Source organism: Sebastes fasciatus, chromosome 2 (genome assembly GCF_043250625.1).
Source record: "Sebastes fasciatus isolate fSebFas1 chromosome 2, fSebFas1.pri, whole genome shotgun sequence".
Taxonomy (NCBI): Eukaryota; Metazoa; Chordata; class Actinopteri; order Perciformes; family Sebastidae; genus Sebastes; species Sebastes fasciatus.
In genome coordinates, this window is record NC_133796.1 from 23,237,626 (window position 1) to 23,263,450 (window position 25,825).

The 25,825-nt window shown below is 39.4% G+C and overlaps 1 protein-coding gene across 3 annotated transcripts in view; it reads left to right on the forward strand.

The window, feature by feature from the left end:
* Positions 1–25,825, forward strand: part of LOC141755240 (protein diaphanous homolog 3-like) — a 196,502-nt gene that overhangs the window by 46,881 nt on the left and 123,796 nt on the right. For all 3 annotated transcript variants that reach the window (XM_074614644.1, XM_074614646.1, XM_074614645.1), the window contains 5 exons: positions 953–1,071; positions 1,158–1,222; positions 2,177–2,281; positions 4,276–4,599; positions 7,063–7,177. In XM_074614644.1, coding sequence (XP_074470745.1) covers positions 953–1,071; positions 1,158–1,222; positions 2,177–2,281; positions 4,276–4,599; positions 7,063–7,177 — 728 coding nt within the window. The remainder of the gene's footprint in view (positions 1–952; positions 1,072–1,157; positions 1,223–2,176; positions 2,282–4,275; positions 4,600–7,062; positions 7,178–25,825) is intronic.

A 25,825-nucleotide genomic window follows, 5' to 3' on the forward strand; every position in this document is an offset into this window, starting at 1 on the left:
AGACCATTAACTTATGTAACATCATTTTGGCTGTATTATAGTGCCAATAATCAAGACAGCCAGCCTTTTCATTTATCATCAATGCAAGGTTACATCCTGAAAAAAAAAAAAACAGCAAGTAATAAATGTTTTATTTGCCATATTTTTTATGAAATACATTCTGTATATGTGTTCACTGGGAACACAGTCTCTGTTCCCCTTCTGTCCTCTGTTCAGCCCCATCATTCTTGTTTTGTCAAATCTTTCTCTTTTATTTTGCTGGCCATTTCCCTTCCCTATAATGGTTGTGTCCACCCATTTCTTTCTAAATGGCTGGGAGTGTGTTGGGTGTTGTCATGTGGTGTTAGAGGAAGATGGGTAAGAATTTTCGATAGTCCCGATTCTCATGTAAACAACGTTAGTGATGTTGTTGTTTGAGCATGTAACACGTATTGTGATGCTCTGTGTCAGCTGGTTGAAAATTGCACCTGTTGTATGAACATCAGGCTTTGATTTGACTCGCTAACACATCAGGATGGTAAGTAGGTCCTCTCAGAACGAACAGACGTGCAATAGATGTGGTGTGTACAGAGTAACAACATAATGAAAATACAACATAGACGACCCATATGAAAAAAAAGGTACATCTATAAAGAGATGGCTCCAGCAGGATGTTAAGCAGCTTCCAGGCGTCGCCTCCTGTTATGTTTAGAATCTTTGATATCTGTTAGCAATGGCTGACTGATTTCACAGTTATACCTATAGAAGTTGTTGTCACATTTCCCTTATACATTCTCACTGACCCTGCTTCTCCTGCAGACAGCTCAGTGGTCACACCTGAATCTGTCCAGATAACAGCTCTTGTACAAATGCATACACATAACAGATTAAAAGAATGAAATTAAATCAAATCAAATGTTGTATGTTTTTTCTTCTTGTCTTTTTCTCTTGTCTCACTCATCCTGATTCTCAGGCCCCAGTACTTTAGGATCATTGAGGAGTGTGTGTCTCAAATCGTGCTCCACCGTAGTGGCACTGACCCAGACTTCAGTTACCGCAAGCGCCTGGATGTGGACTTCAGCCACCTCTTAGGCAAGTCACACGCTTCTTGCGGTTAATTTACATTAAGTATTTCAATAAAACATAACTGATTTTCATTCTGCTTTTTTTGTTTTCAGAGGTGTGTGTCGATAAAGCTCGATCTGATGAGTATGAACAAAGAGCTTCAGAACTGGCACAGAAGGCAAGTATTGACAAAAAAACAACATAGATTTTCATCCTACTACATTATCCACTACACCACCTGGCCAAAACAAAGCACACAAAGACATTTATTCTAATTTGTTCTATAAAATAACACCTGTTTAGATTAGAACAAAGCATTAACACTGTGAAGCAAACATGGCCATGACAGTTCCTGTGGGCTTTTATTATAGAAATAATAATGCAAGATCATAGCAGTAACATTCATCACTTAGCAGAACATTTGCTTTAAAATGTTCTCTGATTCTTTTCCAAAAACAGGAAAAGAGGTCTTTTGAAAGTGAGCATTACAGGATATGACATCTTGCTATAAAATATTAATAAGACTGATAATAGTACAATCAAGGAATCCAGGGTAAAGAGTATTTGTTCCTAATTTTTCAAATTGAGATCAGTGATATAGTAAAACTTGTTCTCCCCATATAACTGTACATAAATGATGTTCCTTGTATACTTTTTAATGTGTCGCTTTATTAAGGTTTATCTTTTTATGTTCATAAATGTAGCTTTACTGTACAACGCAGTTTTAGCAAAACACAGTATTTCTTTTCTTTTCTTTGTCGTAACACAGACACACACACACACACACACACACAGTCAGACACACATGCTTGTGAAATGTGTGAGGTCAAATGGATTGCCTGCTGTGATTAATTTAAGTCAGTGTAGCAGCAGGTTGTAGATCCTGATTAGAAGGATGGACTCACTGATTGGCATGTGTGTATGGCACTTAAAAGGATTTATTAATGAATGGGTGTTTGACAAAAGGTTGAAATTCAATCAGTAAATGAAGGTAATCAAGGTGAAATGAATGTTGATTATATAAGATAATTACACCATTAGACTTTAACAGTTTTAACAAATACTGCTTATGTTACATTAATTTAATATCGGCGTGTGCTTGTGTGTAATTTGGATGCGTTTCCCTTTTTAGTTTGACGACGAGTTTCTAAGCAGACAGGAGGCACAAGCTCAGCTGGTTAAGTGTGATGAAAAAATAACTGAACTCCAAGCAGAGCTGCAGGCCTTCAGGTCCCAGGTAAATGACGTCTGTTTTTAATGTTTTGTGTTAATTCTTTAGGGGGTGAGAGATGTAAGAAAACACTTGATTTGATCACTCAACAAACCCCCCCTAAATCTAGCTTAGAACTTTTTTGTGAGATGTTCTCGTTATTTTGGGGTGCAGGATGGGGGTGGGAGTTTTAACCGCTGGAGCCTGCCGTTAGGGTTGACATGGAGGCTCTATGGGCTAGCTGACACTAAGTCTAATGAGAACACTGACCAGTCCTCCATGTTGGCCGTTTCTGAATCTCTGATCTTTATCCCATAAGAGGAAATTGTTCCAAAAGCAATTTATTCTGACAACCCTCTTCAACCTCACGACTGGGCTTCTCTTCAACCCCCTCCCCCAACACTCCAGAGAGTTGCTCCCAAGCCCTGGCACTGCAAGATAACTACACGCTCAGAGAGGAGAGGAGAACTTCCTTTTTATTTTCCCGATAATTTTTCAATTTGAGTGAGCAAACACAGAATGAATACTCAAATAGTACCTTGGTTCAAATGACGCTGGTACATTTAGCCAATGTGGGTACATACACACACACACACGCACGCACAAACACACACACACGCACACACACACACATTGTCTCGCTGTCTTTGTCTGTCTGTGTCTGTGTCAGTCTAACTCTCTTCAACACACACACACACACGCACTCGCACACTTGTTAATTCAGCAAAGGAGTTCTTCCCTCTGGAGGCAGTGGCAGAGTAAAGGCCCAGGGCTGACCTTTACTGTGCGTCTTTAATCTAAAACTGGTGCACGGATCAATAAGCCATTTGCTCTGTATGATACAATTTACAAAACTTTGTAGCCCCAGTTATAACATTTGATTTTTAGCTTTGGAAAAAAACTCAAATGATTGTGGGTAGGTCCTGGATAGAATCTGGATCGTTTATGAGCATTTGGCCTCTGCTGGATGGTTGACAGAACACGCTTCTGTTATCCGTAGCACCGTGGTATTAGAGAGGAAAAAATAATGTGCTACACACTTGGCAGATGCTGTATTTTGTCGTCTGCTTCCATTTTTCTCCAGTTTCAATCATTTTTTTCCCTTGAAATGTGAATTCACCATTTATTGTATTTATTTAGGAAGGTTTTCTTGGGCACTGCTCCACATTCTGCGAAAAATCCACTACTATTAACCAGCGAAGTATTCTGTTATCGAGTAATATTCGCTGGAACCAAGCTAAAAAAATCACAGCTACTGCCAAATATATGACCTTCTAACTGATTAAAAAAGATTTAAACCTGTTTAGTTTCATTATTACTGTAAAAAAATATATATTTAAGGTAAAGGCGAGATTATTTGTTATTTAATTCAAGAATTAGATTAAAGTTATAATGGGGGTTTCGCACTACTGCCCAAAGGAATATGAAAGAGTTGATACTGCATTTGCTTAGTTGTGTGGTTTTTGAGGTACAGTTCACATAAACACATTACAATCATAGTGTTATTTGTTGGTCACTGAGCTTCAGCAAAGCAGTTGGGGAGTAAAAAAACATAATGCTGACGTTGTATCATCTTTTTATTATGAATAAATTCCCAGAAGAGATCAAAATCAAGAATTACTTTATTTTAGAAAGTATCATCACCAGTGCAACAGTATGGCTCCATAATGTGTTTTTAATAGTTTTGGATGTCAGGGGAGTTCTCTGGAGCCTTAAGCTACAGTATGTGTCAGTATAATAAAGTGGGATTTGGTGATGATAGTGAAATATAACGTCAGCCCTGTATTTAAGTGCCTAGCTGCAGGGCAAGTCAATAGTGCTTCTTCTTTCTGGGCATTTAATTGGCAATGTTGTTGTTACAAGGCCATTTCTTTAAATTGAGGCTACCATTTGCATTTTTGATGTAATAATTGTTCAAAGTTTGGAGAGAGAAAAACTTCAGCTGTGAATAAAATTGCCATTATTTTTGTATTTTATGTCTATGTCCTCTCATACATTTATTTTTCTTCCTGCCTTTCCAGTTTGGAGCTGTACCTGTGGCTCTGTCCTCTGCCCAGGTCGGACAGGCGTCCGCTTCCTCAGCATTCCCATCTGGGCCTCCACCGCCTCCTCCACCGCCTGGGATGCCAGCGCCCCCTCCTCCACCTCCTCCACCTCCTTTACCTGGTTGTCCTATCCCACCTCCCCCACCTGGAGTGCCTCCTCCATTTGGTGCCCCCCCTCCACCCCCTCTAGGGTTTGGGGGTAGTCTAGGCTCCCCCACCCAACAAGCGCTGCCTTATGGCCTCAGGCCTAAGAAGGATTTCAAGCCTGAGACCGCCATGAAGCGCCTCAACTGGTCCAAGGTAATACTGCAAGGTGTTTCTAATATTTACCTACCCCCAGTCTCAGACAATGCAGTCTGATATACAACTAACCAAAACCTTAAAAAATACTATGGAGTCAAATCAACACCTCACTGACGAAGTGAACAAAATTGAAAACTTAAAGTTTCACAAATGTATTTATTCCTTGGCTATTTCAATATCCTGGATTGCAGTACATTTTAGAGATGTATCTTCTAACTGACAACAGGTAGCATTACATATTTCTGTATCGAGTGATCTACAGTATAAAGAGAGATATTAGACATGTTTTCCCACTGTGCTGGATTATGGTTAACAAGAAGTTTGGGACAAGAAACTGAAAATTTAGGCCGGGTATTTATAGTGGCCCTTTTCTCTACTCTTTGTGCTTTTGTTCCTGATGTTCATTGGCAGCACCTGAACAGTACAGATGTTTCTCTACGAATTAAACAACAACTTCCTATCTCTGTGCCAAGCAAGTAATAATTGAAAATAACAGATGATCAGATGCTGTTGTCAGAGCAGCCTTAGTGGTACCTCTACAGATGTTGTTCTCTGCAGAACAATATTAGTTCACACCACAAGTGATATTAGTTTGTGGTTTGATTAATAATTCAATCTCAGATGTACATCGGTACAGATGTTCAGCAAACTAAACCATATGCTTGAAATTTCAAAGTGACATGAGGAGGACCTGTCTTGTGGCACAGCTGTATGGGACCCCCGCATCTGGTTATGTTTGGGACAAAGCTGTTCGGAAACTTCTTCAGTAATAAGACTTCAAACTTTCAGCTTTTGCTGAGTGGCCCAGCCAGTTTTAGAGAGTAGTGACTAAACATTTTAATGATTAGAGCTCTGTGACAAAACTATTTTTGACAGACAGGAAGATGCCCAAACAACCTAGCAGCAGCAAAGCCTTGACATACTGTTGCCTTTTCACTTTCTTAAAGGTACTGTGTTAGCAAACCGTTGTCAGCTTGACACACATAGCAGATACATTAGTGCCAAGATTCACCTGACTCCACTGGGAATATTCACAAGTATTTTAGCCTGACTTTGGTGCACCAAGTTGTAGCATAAATGTATTAAAAGATACCAAAATATGTAATGCTAATTTATAAGCCTCAAGAGGTTCCAAAAATATGCCTTTTAAATACATGAATTGGTGCAAAAGATGAAGTAGAGATCTGCAAAACCTGTCGGGACCCAACGAGGCACTGAGGCGGGCCAGCCTTGGGCCATTTTTTTTTATACTCTGGGTTTGGACTCAGGCTCATTTAACTTCTCTCTGTTATTGTATATTGACTATATTATAAATATTAAAAATATGCTTTTTATTCAGGTGCATTTACACACATTGTATCCTTGTGCGTACATGCCTCTTTGTGTGTGTGTTTTTGCGAGTATCAGAGAGAGCGTGTGTCAGAGAGAGCTTAAAGCGATTGGTGTTGGCTTCGGGCCGGGGTCGGGTTCGGAGATGAAGTAGAGTGATTGCACCCACTACCACAGGAAAATGTAAATTTCCCCCTGTCGATTCTAATGGTCAGGGGAGGACTTGCGCTGGAGAGTAGGGGCAGCCGTTTGGAGCCCTCTGGCATCCTCAAGTGTTCTCGGGCGCGCTCGGTCCCACATGGCAGCCCGGATTGAGCCGATCTGTCTCTCTCAGCAGGCAGCGGGATGGTCACATTTCACCCCCACTTGTCGGCGGTAAAGGAGCATGGCAGCTTTTGCCAGATCTTACTGAGTTCAGAGATTCTTTCTCTCAAAGTTTGCTGGATGCCGGCCTTCAGCACGTTTGGAGCGGCTCAGGGATTTTGAGCGGGCCCAGCTGTATTCTTTTACTTATACAACCTGGTTGGTTTCGGTACTATTTTTAAGGGTTTCAAAGCCATCTTATTTTCCATTTTTTTGTCACCGAAGGGGATGTGCAGTGTAGCTCTGTGTGTATGTGTATGTGTGTGTGTGTTTTCTACCATACTGTCCTGATGAAGACAATAACTTGATACATAGAAATAAAAACATGAAGTTTGCCTTCTACTTTACTGTCAGCTGCTGTTCAGGATTATCTGGAACATGGTTACTGGCAACGAATTGCCAAAAAAAATCATTGGACTTGGTGCCATAGTATGCAATCTTATTTTTTAGAACAGGTATTGTGCTGCAGGTTTACAAGAATGTAAATGTAACTCCAAATATTAATTGTCAGGAGGTAAATTGTTGTAACATGTATTTACTTTGGAAAGTGGCAGGACTATAGTGTGATAAACATGTTCTAGTAGAAACCCAAAATACAAGTATGCACCTGAAAATGAGCATCATACGTTCTCTTTAATATGCGACAAATACATGATTCAAATGATGTGCTGTATTCATATTGACATTTCCATCTGTAGCCTCTATAATCTGAAAAATAGTAAACCATTTGTTATCTAAATGTGCTGAACTATGGATGTTTGTTTACAGATTCGTCCCCAGGAAATGTCAGAGGGCTGTTTCTGGGTGCGGGCTGATGAGAAACAATACGCAAAACCAGAATTACTCTCCAGAGTTGCTCTCACTTTTGGTTCACAAAGAACAGGTCAGACTCCCACTACATTTTTTATTTACTTAATTTATTTAATGTTCATCTGCTTGACTGCTGCACTTTTTGTTGTTTCATGTATCTTTTTTTCCACTTCACTTTCTCTTCCGTCTCCCGACTTTCTGGCTCACTGCGGATCATTGGCTTACATTTTCCGTGTGGTGCTAGGGGAGGAGATGGCAGGGTTTCTCAGTTGAGCAAGGAAAAGCCATGTGAATGCGTTTCTGTTTTTGTGTTGTGCTTGTGTGCGTGCGTGCATGCATGCATCTCTGCTTGAGAATAATTGGCTATCTGTCTACATTGAGGAGGAATTGCATGACAAAGATGGAGGCAAGTGGGTGAGTGCTTGTGCCAACGCTCTAGGCTACTGTTAGCAAACAATCTGTTTTCTTACCACTTTCATTGAATGGATGGTGAGATATGCATGACAGAAGTCATCACTTATTAGTTTGATTTGATCCAAATTCCTCTGCTGTTTTAAGCGTGGGTGGAGGTCTTATTAAAGCTAAATGAACTGGAATGCTGATTTATTTTCAATGCCTCATGTATTTAAACGTTTCCTTGGCCAATACCATCCCCGATGTGTTATTTAAATGTGCTGGTTGAAATATGGAACAAAATAATAGTACAATTATCTAGGGTATCGTTTGGAATTTAACGTTTCTGATTCGGCTTATCGATTTCCGTTCTTAATGATTCTTGATTACAATTCTTTGAGGGGGGTCAAAACAGGTCACTTGCTTATTTCATAGAAGAAACTACACAATTCATATTCATTCGTATTCAGAATTCACTTCATAACGGTTATGGAACCGGTAAATTAATTTCATACAGTTTATTTTGGTTGCTGTTTTACGATTCAATAATAATCTGTTATTTCTTTTTTCATTCACTGTAACTGTAACACTGAAATCTGCTGAAATGACACCAGACCCAAAATATCTAGCAGCCAGTAGGCCGATATATAATCAGCCAGTTGCCTGATTGGTTCAATGCTCTAAAAAATAAAAAAAACAATAACATTTCATTCAAATAATTTTCAAGACATTGCTTCACGAGCGACGTTGCTACATCTACCACTCCGCTGCATGAAGACAGACACAGGGAGGCTTGTTTAGCCTACTTCCTAGATGAAATGGTGGTCAATATAAACAACATACGAGTTGAAACGCAAAAGAACATTCATTGTGTCTTGGAGAAAAACATACAACTGGGTTGACAATGATGACTAGAAATGTAGCGATGCTGCTGTAGTGTGTACGTACTGTGTGCAGAGACCAGAGGAGAAAACCTGCAGTCAATGGCGCACAGCCTTACCCAGACTTGTTTCCTAGTTGTTTAGGAACCGATAAGCAGAATCAAAATTTAAATTTCTTAATGATTCCTTTGGAATCTGAATTTTGGAACCGGTTTCTCGATATCCAAGCTTACGATTATCACAGCATTATCTCAACATCAATGCTATTTTTTTTTACTAGTATTTATAACTATGTGCTAAAAAGTACAACTCATGATTTATCCATTGAGTAATATTCAAGCAGTCAAACATGTGAACTATGAACATAATATGATATACCTGTGAATTTAGTCATAAAACATTTATATGGAGAAATGATGAACAACAGTATTGAAATAATGCCTTACTCTATCTGAATAGACTACATGATTAGTGTCTCACATTTCACGTCTTTCCCCCTTTTTAACAGCTTTAGTACGGCCTCTCTAACATATAAGTTGCACAGTCAGCAGTCCTTACTCAATCAGAGTCCCCAAGGCTGCCATGCTGTTTTGGATTTCGGCGGGCTATTTTGACTATTCCCGGTGGTAATGCTACATGATAAGACACCGTACAGTTACATCCTCGCACATTAGTATGGCTGGCAAGATGTGGAATATTCATGTACAAGGTTGTTGGAATGATTAAAGCTAGAGCAGGAGGTAGCATGAGATGTTATCAGTCTTGTCCTCTCCTGTGCGTGTTCTATTAGTCCCTTCTCTGATGATTTATTCACATGTCTTGTGTTTTATTTCTTGTCTTGTCACTGACTCAGCTAGCTTATGCCAATTTGAATTATTCATCCAGGTGTTATCTACCTGTCACAACTCTATGCTGCTCCTCTCAAGGCGCACAAGACCCCCCCACCCCCCCTACACACCAGTACACCCTTGTTCCCTACCATCAAGCTGTTGAATAATGGAGGCAATCTAAATGGCAAACAGGTAGACAGACACTCAAGCAGGTGTTCTCTGGAGAGGACAAAGGAAGGATGTCCACCAGCAGACAATTGTACTTCTCTGTTAGGGTAATGACCCAGAGCCTTGCACACGTTCACACACACACACACACACACACACTATTTTATTTTACAGTAATCATGAAACACACCTCTCATCATATGGGGAGGCGCACAAAAGCACTGCTGCTCTGCAGCATGCCGGCCGCCTGGTTTGTTACTGCTCATGGGTAATGCATTTTAGATTTGCAGAGAAAGGCATGAAACATTTGACTAAATCAAACCTTTCTCATGGTTTGAGTCCATTCTCTTAGTTGTGTTTTCTCCCGTCCCAGTGGACGTTGTGTAGCAGCATGACTACTGGTCGCTTGAGCCATTGAACCCAGTCGCTACTGCTGCTGCATGTCAGTGAGCGTATACGCTTATGCATACGTGCATGTAGGCATGTCGTCTTATTAACTCAGCCATGTAGTATCATGTTTCATCTCACTTAAGAGCAGCAGCATCTGGATCAGCATTAAACATTGAAAAGTACACAGTATGAAACAGCATTCACTCAGTTTTTCTTATTAAATATTCATTTATATCCCCTTGAAACTTCCTTATTCTTTTGCGATGTTTGTGCCTCTTGCTGTTGTTTTCTAAGATAAATCCCAGCCATCCTGTACACAAGCTGCTGAGTTTGGATGGGGACTTGGAACAGTTTGTTTTGAGACCCCCCGACTTAATCAAGTGTAAATAAAAATACAATGATTGTTTTTTTTTTATTATTATTATTCAAAGTGTTAAGAGGAGGCTGGAACTACAGTACACATTGAACCACAATTTATATTACTGCATTTGGAGGGGTGAAACATATTTATTTGACTGAGTAGACATTATATTCACAGCGATAATATCCTTTATGGCTCCTCTGTTTATTTATTCAGAGTGGGGTGTTGTATTCGGCAAAAGGGTCAGTGCCACTTTAATACATCTCAATGAGCAAATAGCGATAAATGTTTTTTTTTTTTTTACTTTTGAGAAAGCAGCGAACAAAATGAAATCAGACCGTACTGAATAATATGAGTTGATTTCTGTGCTCGTCTCTCAAGTCTCTGCTCATTAGCTATAAAGCTTTGAGACAAATGGCCTCACCTAATCAATAGAAATCAATGGAATCTTTTCAATTAAGGACGAAGCAGAGCAAGGCTGTTCCTTTGGGATGTCTGTAAGGTTATGTCTTTAGTCTAGTAGAGCAATCACAGTGTAGCTTTAAGCATAGGTGAAGCAACAGCCAATTCTGTATGTTAGAGGGGGTAAAAAGTAGCCAACTAGAATGGACTTTATAAATTGTGTGTTTGTGGATGTTGATTTATCATGTAAGCATTTGAAAGGTTGCATTCCATTGGGTATCTACCCAAAGTAGAAGTTACCTCATTCTCTTTTCTTTCCTTTTTTGCATTCACAGTATCACAAATTACTTCCATACAGGGTATCTTGTCTTTGACAAAGTATTTAGCAAGGATGTTATTTACTTGTCTCCTCATAATGTTCTTCCCAAAATTTTCAGGTGAAAAACAGCTCATGGGCAAGATCATTTATTTTTATTGACTCGCCCAAAATAACCCTTAATTATTGGGCCTGCAAAGAGAAGAACAGATCAATCGATTTTGTCCGTACCTTGCTTTTTAAGTCCATCAGAAACTGTCGGATAAAAAAAATAGTCCCACTTATGTTCAGGTAATTTTTGTTCCATTAGATTTATTTATTTTATTTTTCTACCTACTTCTAACCGTAGTACTGCCAGGCATCCAACACTTAAGAGTTAAGGAGTCTTAGTCATTTTCCATCAGGCTACGGAACTGTGGAAGGATTTCTGTTCAGCAGCTAAGGTCGACTAAATATTCTACTAAAGCTATTTACTCTAAACAAGAACAATCCTTTAGAAGTTGTATAATGAGCTCTTTGCAGCCTAATAATAATGAGCCCTTTGCAGCCTCTTTTATGACCAAATATGATAACATCAGAGCTTAACTACACCGCAAATTATTGTAGTCACTGTATTGTTGTGTGTTTGGACTCATTAGCTATTTGCGTAGCTGCTTACACCTACAGAAAAAAATTCAGGTTATCCAGTCTGATCAAAATAGTTTTCTCTCCTGTTTATGACTTAAAGGTCACATATTATACTCCATTTAAACTAGTTATTATAGGTCTCAGACACCTCCAAACCATGTCTCTGAAGTTTTTTTTTCAAAAAAACAATCAGATCATGCATTCCAGCATGTCTCTATAACCTCTGTTTCAGCCCATTTCCAAAAGTGCTGATTTCTGTGTCTGTAGCCTCTGTCTCCTCCCACTCTGCTCTGATTGGTCAGCGTTTTCTGTCAATCAAACGTCCTCAACAACACAGCGTCACCCTCCCCGCCCCCCTCGCGGCCTGAGAGCAGGGAGAGAGAGGAGTGGAGAGAGAGGAGCTAGAATAGAGCTTATAAACCACTTTAAAGTTTATAAACCAGAAACTTCACCCAGCGCACGTTACCGGAGGAATCTGATCAGAAATCGGCGACACATGATGAACATCTGCGGTCCAGATTCCAGGTTTTCCTGACGGTTTCTCTCAGGTAAATAATACTATTTATATCTCTGTTAGTTAGCTCAGTGTTTACCTCATGCATCAACTCTGTAAACCGTAAACATACACTCTGCTTTACGTCTGTCTTTACAGATCCATCTGTGAGAAATGACCGACAGAATCATCCCAGAGGAGAGCAGATAGCTGAAAGCAGACAGCTGTGGGCAGATGGGAGATACAGAGCTAACCCGTTAGCATGTAGCTACATGCTAACGGGTTAGCTCTGTTTATATGGAGATACAGAGCTAACCCGTTAGCATGTAGCTACATGCTAACGGGTTAGCTACATGCTACCGCTATGACACGGTGTGTAAACACAGCGACCATCAGGGTGGAAAATAGAAGATGTGAAACAGTAGTCAGTTCATTATTTCTGCTAAAAGATAAATGTATGGAAGATCAGAGTAATGGTATATTATTTACAGTAGTAGCTGTCTCTGTGTTACCATGACTACAGACCACCGGAGCTTAGCTTACCATAGTTTACCAGAGCTGAAGACTTTCTCCTGTACCATGTTAACATAACTGCAGGTGAGATGATTACAAATGCTGTGAATAATTAATATTGTCATCTGTCAACTCAAATAAAGTTTGACTGTGAAACAGAAATGTGTTGTGTTGCTTACAGTCACTATTTACTACCTGTAATCTGCTACATGCATGACATCAAATATATATAATATATAAATATCATGTTTAAACAGTGTAATTACATAAAGCCTTTGTGAAAGAACATGTTATATTTAGATGATGGGAGTACATGAGGCCTGTTCTGCTGGTTCTTGCAGACTAACAGGAGGAGCTACTTTGCTCAAGTTCGGTTGAGGAGGAGAGACAGTGACGTGCTGTGGGGCGGGGTCAGCTACTGAAGTTTCTCTCTGGTTCGACCAGGAAACCCTTACATGGCTAATTCTCAAATGACGTCAGAATACAAGGAAAAAAGCGAATTTTTTTTCTGCACCCATTTCCGGACAAACGGAGGAGGAGAAAAAGAGAGAGGATGGTCTTTTATGATACTATGGTGGCCTGTAGACACACTGGGGACAGATATTGATGTTTAAAAGACATGGAAAAGTGCATTTTGCATAATAGGTGACCTTTAAGAACAGTTGGGGAAAAAAAAGGTTTTGCCAGGAGAGGCTCTTTCTAAGTTCCTTTATTCTTTTTTTTCATCTGTGAAACAGGTGGGCCAGGATCATTTTTCTAAGTTACACTTTCACATTCAGTTTGTAATGTCTGTCGTCCGACTATATATTGATAACACGGTGCTGATATGCGAAAATGAACTAAATGTGTTTTATTTCTGTAAAAAAAAAGCAAAACGACGGTGGGGAGGTGGGTACGTATTGTAATCGGTGTGTGCCCGAACACCGTGTACACCGGTAACACCGATTACAAGCCTACATCCATACAAGGCAACAGCTTTATTAGTCTTGAGGTGAATGTCACCTGTGCTTAAAGCTCACTGCCATGGCCTTGTTTTTTATCACTTGCCATATAGCAGACAAATGGGTGAAATGTCATGCGTTGTTGGTTTTCAAACACAGAGACAAAAATAAATACGTGTTGCTTAACAGACATTGTGTAAAATGAGAGAAAATAAAAAGTACGTCTTTGGAATGATTGGATGGTACAGATATGTTATAGACATAACCATGCCCTGTGAACATGCTTAGCAGAATAGTAATTTAATATTGAGAAGTGCAAGGAGATATACAGCAGATGTCTGCACATTTGGCATCTCTGGTTGGATTCTTTTAACCATTGCAATTCCAATCACTTTTCTCCCAAGTTACAATGAAAGAACATTTATATGCAGATCACATTTCTGTTAGGATTCAATAAAAAAAACATTTGGCTCAGTAAGACATATCATTTTGGTAGGGAATGTTGTGGTTGCATAATTGTAATTTTGTGAGTTTTTTTCAAGTGACCTTTAGAAATTCACAACAGGTAACAAAAATGAAATGAACAAAAGAAAATGAATTCAATCTCAATTTCCGATTCAAACAACAAGTCAGTATGCTGCCAGTTTAGAGACTGCAAAGGCAGCTGTACTATAACTCATGGCAGCAGCCACAATTGTAGTTGATTAGGTAATTTAGTACACTTTAAAAAGTATGCAGTACATAATTATACAGTCATCTACATAAATATTGGTTGGAATTTGAAAGGGTATATAGCCCAAATTAAGGCTGGCACACGTTTTGACTTATTTTTATTTTTGTTTACTACATATACATAATATACTGTATTGTATTTATATTATGTTGCTATATTAACACAGACAACACTAAATATCATTACTAAATCACATTATATATTATTCTAGTGTATGCTGTTTACATAATAGACTTGCTGACTCGCTGCTATTAACCACGCCAATGTCACATTACCTTGTAACTTTGTCTTTAATTTCTCTTGTAGAGTTTTTATTTTTACTCTTATTATTCTGCTCATACTGTATATACCTCTTCTTATTATTTATTTTTTTACTTCCCTATTTATCTGTATTTAATTCTGTCTTTGTGCTGCTGCAACACCTTAATTTCCCCTCTGAGATCAGTAAAGGTTTATCTTATCTGATCTTATATTGTTAAAAAATAAGTAAAGTTACATACTTAATCAGGTGCTTTTTGCTGCCATGTACATCAAGCACCAATATTCATGCAGATATTTACACATGCAGACAAACGTAACTGGTTTAATACATGCTGCAGGAAGAAAACGCTGCAGGAGAGATGGGGGATATATATCAAGTCTATTTGTGACCTGCTACAGTAAATCAATGCTGGTGGTCAGATAGGATTGTGCGTTCCTGCAGGAAAATGGTGTTGATTTCCTGTTTCCTCACTCATTAAAAAGAAAGGCACTCTTCCTGTGTTGTTAATTATGACACTCGTCCTGTGTACAGATAAGTGGGCTGTCTGGGTGAGCAAGTTCACTCAAGTGCTCTTTTCATTAACGCCTACGTGCATGTACACACACAGACGCACTTAAGTTTACATCAGACAAAGACATTTTATACATGTTTGCCAGAAAAAACAACAACACATGATCATTTACTATCACCACTGGCCACATGTTTTTTCTCTTCTGTCTAACCCATATGCATCTCAAAAGTTTAGAGCTGTAGAGGATCATTTTGGAGGCCAAGACACAAATCTGAATTCATTATAGACATGATTATCTTGCTATAGGCTTATATTATATAATTATTTATATCTATGTAACAACTCCACTTAGTAAATTTAATTTAATATGTTGGAAGTGTTTTAAACAATATCAACAATAACCACTGACAACTACTTGATGGATTGCCATGAGATTTGGTACAGACATCCATATTTCCCGCAGGATGAATCCTACTGACTTTAGTGATCTCTGACCTTGTTTTTTATTGAAATATCTCAACAACTATTGGATGGATTGCCATAAAAAGTGGAAAAGACATTCATGGTTTCCAGGGGATGAACTGTAAGAACTTTGATCCCCTGACCTTTTTTCAAGCACCATCATCAGGTCGAATTTTTAGTTTGTCTAACACTTTTATTTATCACCAAAGATCTTCAAAACTAATGGCCCTAACCCTAACCCTAATGTACTTTGTGTTTAGTGCTAATTAGCACATGCTTACCCTTGTTGTTGACTCTTAGACCTGAAGCGGTTAGACTCAATATTACATAGTTCGTGTTTGCCATGTTGGGGAAATAATCTGTCTTTCATTGCCAGCTAGTAGTATCCACATATTCTTTCCACACACTGTGCAGCAGTGTTGTTGAGTTGTAATACAATGCAATCCTCTATCACAGCTGGCTGCGGTAGCAAGTACAACGTAACTGTGATCATTGGCGTGGCCAGAGGTTCAACAGACTTATACCTTTCAACCCATAGATGTCAGTGCAGTGATGCTTTTCCTCCATACAAGATCTAGTGTTGAGTTGTTTTTAAGTGAAGCTCAGACAGGGAATCCAGCTACCGCCTTGCTGTTCTTTGGAACCACTACTTCTTTACTTCTCCGTTCCTGACCGCTCCCTCCATTACAACACAGCTGCTGTTCTGCGAGAGTCAATGCATGCGAGTGGACAGCTTGCTTTGTGTAAAATGAAACAGCTGTAGACTAGTGTCTTTCTCCGCTTGCATTCACAAAATATTAAAACTTCCCATCAAAGCGTGAGGTGTGGTGGAGGGAGTCTGTGTATAGTGGAGGGAATGTCAGATTTTATATGTATATATAGATAGATATAGATATACATTATACATGGTAGGTGTATCTATATTCGTAGTAAATTACAGACTTCAGTTCCAGTTTCATTCCTGCTACAAATTCAAAATTTTAAAACGAAACCTAGTAAGATACGTTAGCTCAGCATAACACATCGTTTAAAGTACATTTCATTTTTATTGAAAAGTCAGTGCAAGAAACATAATGCCAGATAGTGGCCATAAAAAGGGGTAAAGGGTCATAAATTGACCAGTTTTGTCCTTTAGTATTCTTCATCCAGTTTCTGCTTGACTGTCTTGAGTCAGAGATCAGAATCCTCTGTAAGAATGTAGAGTTGCAGTCAGCATTATACGCTACACCCTCACTATTTCTCATGCTAACCTTTTGAGTTGAGCCATTTCAGGCATATTGGAAGGAGCAGTTTGAAAAATTCTTTGTCTCTCAAGAGATAGTCAGACATTTTGAATCCCTGAGGGAAGGGAAGTAGATTTAATAGAGCCACTAGTAGCACTGTTGATGCTTCTGCCACTGCTTGTGCTCCTTGAACAGTGGTCTTGTGTCTTTTAAAAACACTTACCAAGGCAGGAGGGTGTAGACTTTAGTTTGTCGGATTTTGTCTCAAGGATGTACCGTTCTGCGGTTAACCCTACCTCTACTGGTCTTGCCATTGAATATCTACTGTAAGCCCACCTCCCAACACATGCACACACACTAACTAAAGCAAGGAATGTCTGTATGTACGTTGTGTGTGTGTGTGTGTTTCGCATATCTTGAGAACCATCCATCCGATCTACTTCACACCTGGCGGGTGTATTGGTGGGGACTGAAGGACGTGCATTATCGAAGTTGGTGCAATTCGGACACGCGGAATGTTCAATATTAATATACTTTGAATAAAAGCGCTCTGTGCAACAGCGGGGGTGGGGCTTCAGGGCTCTGCGTAATGAGTCGAGCCTGTCGTCTGCAGCGGTCCTTTACGGGCCGTGGCTCATTGACTGCAGTTCACTTTTGCGGCTGGATATACTAACGTTACAACCAAACTCTTCTTCACTTCCCCGGAGTCAACGAGTGATTGTGGTTCTCGAGAACAAGCAGCACTTTCAGGGGCCAAGCAATTGGCCCGGTCCAAACAGGCACACGTTCCGAACTGGAACGCGCTCCGAACCAAGCCCCCAGGAAGAGCGCCGGGCTTTGAAGCAAATTTTACATAGAGGCCAAATGGTGGAATTACAACTTCCATGTCCATCACGTGGTGCCATTGGGCCCAAAAACACTTCCCCCCATAGACTTACATTGGGAAAGAGACGTCTGTAAATCAGCGGCTAATTTTTTTTTGAGGTAAATCAACTTCCCAATTGCTTCATTCGCCTCTGAGCAAAATTCATAGGAATGAACGGGCCCCGCCTCAAACACTGTATCCATTTCTCTTTATATATCCATGCTCTGAAACAGGCATGACCCCCGACAACACTGCAAGCAGTAATGCAGAGAGCCAAGCAATTGGTTCACGCTCCGAACGGCCATGCCCAGAACGGGCACGGCACTAGTGTTTCTTAATTCTTTTGACCTCACCCCACGGTCTTTTTCTTGGTTAGGGCCTGGTCAGTTCATGCCGATGCAACTACAGGCATGCAATTCTATTTCTTCCAACTGGCTTCCTGAGATGTTATTGTCTTCCCATAGTATACAGCTGAAAGGTTATATTAGTTTATTTCATACAGATTAAATCTCATATCTTCTGGGGCAATTTTCCCATAAACACATAGATAATGTGACTTGTAAACTTTGACATAAATGGCTGTCTAGTGTAATATTTATGCATTATTGTTTACATTCCCCCCCCCAATACACGCAAAATGACAACAACTCCCAAAACAGGACAAGTGCTCAAATGTTTTTAATAAAATTGTTCCCATCTTCACTCGCAAATGCAGTGTTCATATCTACTTTTATTCAGACAACCACCTGCATCAGGGTGCTTGCAAAGTGGTGAAAACATAGATTAAATTAAATTCCAATTCTAAATTTCATATTTTAAAATGTTTTATATTTCCGATTGCTATGATGTCCTCTCTACAAAAATGTGAATCTCATCATGCTGTGCTTATATTTTTTATATTTAAAAACCTTCTACACCATAAACTGTTCTATGGCGATCTTTAATCAGACTTTATTGGCTGAGAAGGCGTAACCAAATTAACGGTCACAACCTGTATCTACAAGCTGAATTATTTTTTACTTGCATCACATGCTGCTGTAGGTTTATAAATACATTTTGGAAAAAAAAAAACTATAGAAGTATATAAGCTTCTACAGCATTTTTTCTGGCTCTTAATCCTCTGATTCACACAAAATCTGAATCTTGGGGGCTCACCGAAGCTTAGAGGTTAAGACACCAACTGGTTCAACATTTCCTGTCATCTCTCTACTGTCTATAATAAAAGCATACAATTTCCTCAGGCAATAACTTGCAACAAACTTGCTTTTATATACAGCTTGTAAGATGCTGTCTTAATAATTCCTTATAATTTATCTTGATGATAGCAGCTATTGATTGTGTTAGGGCAAAGAAATAGAACTTAAAGAAATTTTCTTTCATGTTAACATCAGGAGTTTTCTTCATATTTGTACTAAGACTGTCAAAGTTAACGCGATAAGAATATGTTAACGCAAATTATTTTGACTAATTTCACACTAATTTCCTTAACATATTAACGGAACTTGCAATTTTTAGGTTGTAGCGGGCTCAGTTTTAAAGCTAGAGTGAAGATACTGGCATCGTATGAAACTAGAAAACCTAAAGGAATTCATGTCATACTAGCTTGTCGTGAAGGAGAATAAATAACGCCACAAAGTTATGCTAAATTTTGGTGTGGAAAAACTTGCATTGCCATTTTCAAAGGGGTCCTTTGACCTCTGACTTCAAAATATGTGAATGGAAATGGGTTCTATGGGTACCCACGAGTCTCCCCTTTACAGACATGCCCACTTTATGATAATAACATGCAGTTTCGGGCAACTCATAGTCAGGTCAGCACACTGACACACTGACAGCTGTTGTTGCCTGTTGGGCTTCAGTTTGCCATGTTATGATTTGAGCATATTTTTTCATGCTAAATGCAGTACCTGTGAGGGTTTCTGGACAATATGTGTAAATGTGTTGTGTTGTTAATTGATTTCCAATAATAAATTATACATTTACATAATGAAAGCATATTTGTCCACTCCCATGTTGATAAAAGTATTAAATACTTACCAAACTCCCTTAAAGGTACATTTTGAACAGATAAAATGTGCGATTAATCTTGGATTAACTATGGAAAATCGTGATTAATCGCAATTAAATAAGCAAAATGTTTACATGGTGGATGTGTAAAAACATTGTAGTGAAAACCTCTTAATCATTTCTTTGTTAAATACTCCTTGTCCACCCAAACACATAAACTCTCACACCCACAGACATACAGTAGGTACTGCCCACACTTCTGTTTCCTTTGCTGTGAAAAGGCAGTGTTAAAGTTGTGCCTTGTTCTTTGAACATTGATCACATAGAGGTAAAAAAACGGGAGGTGCTATATGACAGAAGTCATTCGCACAGCTTTCAGGTTGAGTATGAATAGTGAGGGGTTAACTGAAGTTAATCATTAGATCCATGAGTGAGGGTTGTTTCATTGTGATTAATAATCACAGATTATAAATTAAGCACAGCTAATGATGCTTCAGTGTCTGCCTTTGAACTCTAAGCTTTAATATGTTCCCTTGACATCTGAGGGCTGTAATTGCAGTCTTTGTGGTTAGTGTCTCATATACGGGGGGTGGAGCCCGTAAGGGTAGAGAGGAGTCCTTCCTCTTAGAGCTTCATCAAGCAACTTGAAAAGAGGGAGACCCGAAAGTGGCATAAGCTGCAGCACTATTGTAATTCATTGTAACAAATTGTCTGCTGACCCGTGTAGTGAGAAACAGTGGAGTGACTGCAGAAATCTGCATTTTTATGGTGATGTCTCAACAAGCGGGACTCGTGCTCTGTTTTATGGAAGCATTTTTTTGTTGAAAAACGCATGGGGACTCGGGTGGTGGAATTTATTTTGGTAGAACATATTCACCTGCATCAAAGAATTTAAAGTCACTGAGAAAATGGTTGTACGTGCTTCAAGCTTGTGAAATTTTTTTTTCTCCCTCACAAACTCAACTCCGAATATACAGTCTCCTTTCTCTAACCTTTCAAATCCTATTCTACACATCACGAGAGAAATTCACATGAATTTTTTTGCTACAATCACTGCTGTGAAGTTGGATCAAAGCACATTTACACATGTATTAAAAATGTGCCAGACAGGATCTCTACATGAGCAAGTCAGTATCAGTTAATGCATGCAATGAGGGCAACAAGTCTGTATAATATTATGTCCTATTTAAGTGAGAGAACCAAAGCTCTGACCTGTGATGTCTGATGTGAATACGAGACAGTTGTCATTGACTATTAATGTCATTGGTGACTCAAATCACTCAAGCCACCACTGCTAGAACATTAAGACCGTGACGTGTCGTCTTGAGATTCTGTAATTCTCTGTGATTCTCTGTAACTCGGCTCTGTTTCTACTTTTGACAAGTCTGTTATTGTGAAGAATCTCATAGCAATAATACTTTTTCTGTTAATGCATTCAAAATCTCTCTCAATGGACTGTAGCATCGCTTTATATTTAGTGCGAGGCTCTCTGTTGTCTCTCTGTTGACAATAAAATGTCTGAGATAATGCTTACTGCAAAAAACACTAACCAGCTTTTCTCCTTTCTCTTGTTTGCTCTGTTCTCTGTTCCTTTCCCCTCTTGCTTTTTCTTAAATCCTGTTCTTGCAACTTCTGCTTGGCTGCATGATCTGCCTTCATGTTTGCTCTGGAGCAGAAACCAAAGGTTAGTATTTTTTATTTTCTTTCACCCGTTTGTTGTTTTTTTCTCCTCAGTTTACAGTACCAGTTGCAGTTGTTTCCATACTTAAAGGGTCGCCACCTTTTATGTGGATGTCCAATCCGTGTTTATGGTAAATGTAGTCGAAGCAATACATTCATTTTTGACCGAGAAAGCTGAGTTTGTAGTTTGTATATCTGTTGTTCTTCCTTCATCCAGCACCGTCATTTGACGTGACGGTGACATAGTTAGATGCAAGGAAGAACTACATCCTGCTATTTCAGCTTGGATGTGTCTGGGTAACCAGGGGGCGTGCTCTACATGACGCTCAAAAGCAGAACCTTCCTTGTTTTCTATTGCTTGTATTGCAACCTAGTTACATTTCCAACAACAACAAAACAACAACTCAGCTTTCTCTGTCAATATGGCACACACTGAGGAATTTATTGCTTCAATCGACTACATTTACCATCAACACTGATTGAACATCCGTAGAAAAGATGGCAAACTTTCCCTTTAATCCAGGTTTTGATTTCAGATTTTGTGAATTTTTAACCTGCAATCAGACATAACTGTTTTTTATTTTTTTATTTCTCAATTAAGGATGCTTAACCCATTCTGGTATGTGTTTTAAAATAATTTCCATAAGTACATGACAGTGACCTGATGCTATTTGTGTGCAGTATTAGGATGGGATAAACAGCAAATTATCCACATTAATAGACAATAGCTGTGATTAAATTATTTGCATGTTCAGGCTATACGGAGGAAAATGTGCCCTGGCTTAACTCTCTGGAGTGCAGTTCTTGATAATTAAACACACACACACTTTTCACACTGCATATCTTTAGCCCAGGCTGGGATAATTTAGCCCCTTTTCACACACACATTGTTAACCCAGGTTAACCTAAGCCCAGGGCTACATGATTCACACTGCACTTTTAATAGCACTTATGTCCGTTGGAACACGTGACTAATGTTTAAATTCTAGAACCACGCAACGCTTTAACAAATCGGACAACAAAAACGTGACGCAAATTCCTTCGCTCGGTTTCACACTGGCGACTTTTAGCCCCGTGTTTAGTCGAGTTTCCAGGGCGCAACTCAAGGCTAACCCTGCTCTGAAAGAGTGGAGCCAGCGAGCCCTAGGCTAAGGTCGGATTGTGCCAGGATTGTGCCAGTGTGAAAGCTTTCTTACCCTCAGGCTAACAGCTCATTTAGCCTGGCTCTAATTGCAGTGCGAAAAGCCATACATTGATTCAATTCACCTCGCACTTTGTTTTATTGTGGTGCGATGTGACGCAGGGCCATTCATCCTGTTAGCTCTGAACTTAGTATTAGAGGTTCAAATGAGATTGTGTGGCACATCCATGAACTGCATTTGTCACATTAGTTCAAAGCTTTATTTCTTTTCATGTCTGACCTGACATTGCCTTCTTTCCTTTAACGTGGAGTGTGTGGTCTGTCTTCAGTTTTTGTGCTCTTAGAGTGATGGAAGGTGATTGTGTTGGTGGCCTTGCTGTAAGCTCTCAGCAGTGAAGCAAATTAATAGTTACAGTATTAATGACATTTCTGTTTCTTAGAGTTTTATCATCTTTTATATTCACTGCCTGAGGTTTATGCCATGGCCTTAAAGCAAAGGCCACAGCGCTAGTTATGAATTGGTAAAGGTAACATAATTTAGGTCTCAATTCTCTGGTGCTGCTCTGGAGTATTTTCCGTTAATGTTCATGAAGCTCTTCCGCTCAAATTTACAGTTTATGGCTATAGGACTCCTGCTACCTTCTCCTCCTCTTCACCACCATAGGCCATGGTTCACGTATTGCCATAGCAACCTCAACCACGTGGAGTTATTGTGTGACCTCTTGATGTTGTTTGTATTATTTACGTGGTCATCGCAATTATTTGCACATCATTGAAATGGTCTTACCATCCTGCTGTGTGGGCTGTAGTTAGTTTAGATTATGTAACTTCATATGATTGATCGATAGATGAGAATCATTCCAAATGGACTCTTTTTGTATTTTTACAAAGAATATAACCTCAACCTGTGGTTAACCACGTTCATTAAAATGAAGAAAAAGAACAGTATTGAAGTGAAAAGTAGGCATATAGAGAACGGTTAGTGATCAAATCATACATTTCTTTAATCACATGTGGATTGTGATGTACACAGATCTTCCCAGCTCCAAGTATTGTCCCTTTTGGAACGGCTGTAGTGTCACAGTAATTGCCAGTAATTTGCAATATCAATGGGACTGATTACTTCTTTGAAATCCATACAGTTTTAATCACTAGCATTTGAAAACGCAAAGGAGACAAAGAAACTTATTTTTTTCCTGTTATTGGAACAGAAAAGAAGAAAAAAAGAGAGAAACAAACAAATAAAATCTGGTGAGTGGACGCCCAGAGAGAATGTTTACAGCTCTCACAACTTTGAGCAGTTACTGTGATTTCACCGTTAGCCTCCGGAGAAGCTCTTTGTGTCTCTCAGTGTCAATAGATGGAGATAAAACATGTATAGCAGGGCTTTCCTGTGGGTGTTTGCAAGAGAGGGTGGAAATCACAGAATGTTTTAGAGACACTGGCAGGTGGGAATTGAGGGATATGTGGAACCCGTCTCCCTTTGTATTGTACTACATGTCATATCTGGTCTTCTGTAAATAGTCAGTTCTACCAGCAGTGAGGTTACTTTATTTAAGTTTATCATAGAGGGGCGACATTGGAAACAAACTCCCCGCCTCTCTTCCCATTCTGCCTCCCTTTGTTCAGTTTTTATTCTGGTGTATAAAACAAAATATAAATGCAGCTCTCTGTGACAGCTCAAATGGCTGCGTAAGTTGCACACTACGCTATATCAGGCTTTGGCTACACACACAGTCCATGTAAGGATAAATTCATTGGTGGTTTAGTTCAATTCGTGGGACTTGCTCATAGTAAAAACATAAAATAACCAGCCTTGTCCTTTAAATGGAGAGTACAACTTGGCTGTTTTGTTGTATCTGGCCAATATGCAGTCTATTTGATAACTCCCATTTATTAAATATTTCAGTATTTTGCCTCTTAAAGCTAAACCAACGAAAACAACCAATCAGAACCGAGCAGTCTCTGGGCAGCTGTCAATCACTGCTTGTGAAACTCCGATCAAACGGTCAAACTAGGCAGTGCTGATCATATATATGAATCAAGATTCTGTTACTGTAATGCCTATTTTTCCGCTCAAATGTTTTCAGAAACATCTTGTAGTGTACTGTTTAGCTGTAAAATGATAAAGTTTGCTCCGGCTGGTGGGCGGTGAGATACTACCTTCTGGACTTGAATATAAAGGTGTTAGTGCGTTAATACCTTGGTCTATATGCCAGTACCGCATAGCGCATATTGGCTTCACTGCTCCCACCTTGACCTTGATACTTGGCAAAAATAGCTTTTTAAGGGTTTTGCTGATGTAAGGATTCAATGTATTTCTTTACATTAAAATATGTATTTCTTAATATGCTGAGACGCATGTGAAAGTCAAACTTACATTTTACTAAATGGACATATTTTCTAATACTTGCATTCATCGTCTAAGTAGAGGCATCTTAATTGACATCTGGAATAAACCAGTTATTTCTTTCCATCTCTGTGTTTATCAAGAGAGGGCAGAGAGATAGATTCATCGCCATAGTGCTGGGAAAATGAGCAACAACATGAAGAGAGCTGCCCTTTCCTGGGGCTTCTTTTCCTGCTAATAAATAACATCCAATTAGACGAAACTCTGAAAGATCACAAAATCAGTTTGCCATTTCTCTCCAGGATACAGGCATCTGCTAATAACCTACCTCTACTCCAAAGTCACAGCTCTGCGAGATGAAAGACTGAAAGACGGAGAAACTCAAAGTGTGTTGGCAACTGCAAGTGTTAAAGATGGAGAAATGAGTATGTTAATAGCTCTTTTAGCTACTCCTTTATAGCCTCTGTTTTTTTTTATTTTGGTGATTTTGTGATTGAAGGAGGCTTCAATTTATTGATGCAAACATACAAAGATTTTTATGATTGGGTTCTGAGCACATTCATTAGCGGTGTATACACCATATACTGTAGATCTGAATTTAGGCATGATAGTATGTGATCCAGTATGTGTGTGCATACTGCACATTTCTATCTTACACCCGGGGCAAATCGTCACACAGCGCAGAGCCACTGTCATTGCTAGTTTCAGACCGACACAGTTGTCATTTTCATGCCCAGCGCCCACGTTGTGTAAGTAGCAAATGCACTTGCGCCCATCTGTGCGCTCATGGGCGTGTTGGTCTTAAAATGAGGTGTGGTCAGGTGCATTGTTTGCGCATTGCTATCTTGAGGCAGCAGAAAGTGATTGCACCATTGACCAACGAAAACCTGGTCTAAAGTCTGGCGCAGTATTTTCCTGCTATTTAAAGGGTAAATTATTCAGATAGTAAGATGTGTCTACATAGACAGGTTCACAGAGTGCGTACACTCTGCTTGTTACACACACAGGGACATGCAGCAGCGCTCCTCCTCCTCTGCAGCTAAATACAGTGTCGGCGCTAGAACGTTTTTATTTATGTAAAGGAAAACACTAAATTCAGGTGGCAGGTGACAATTCAGAATATTATGGAATATAATGAAGTAACGCTCCTCGGGTCACTGGCATGACCTCCA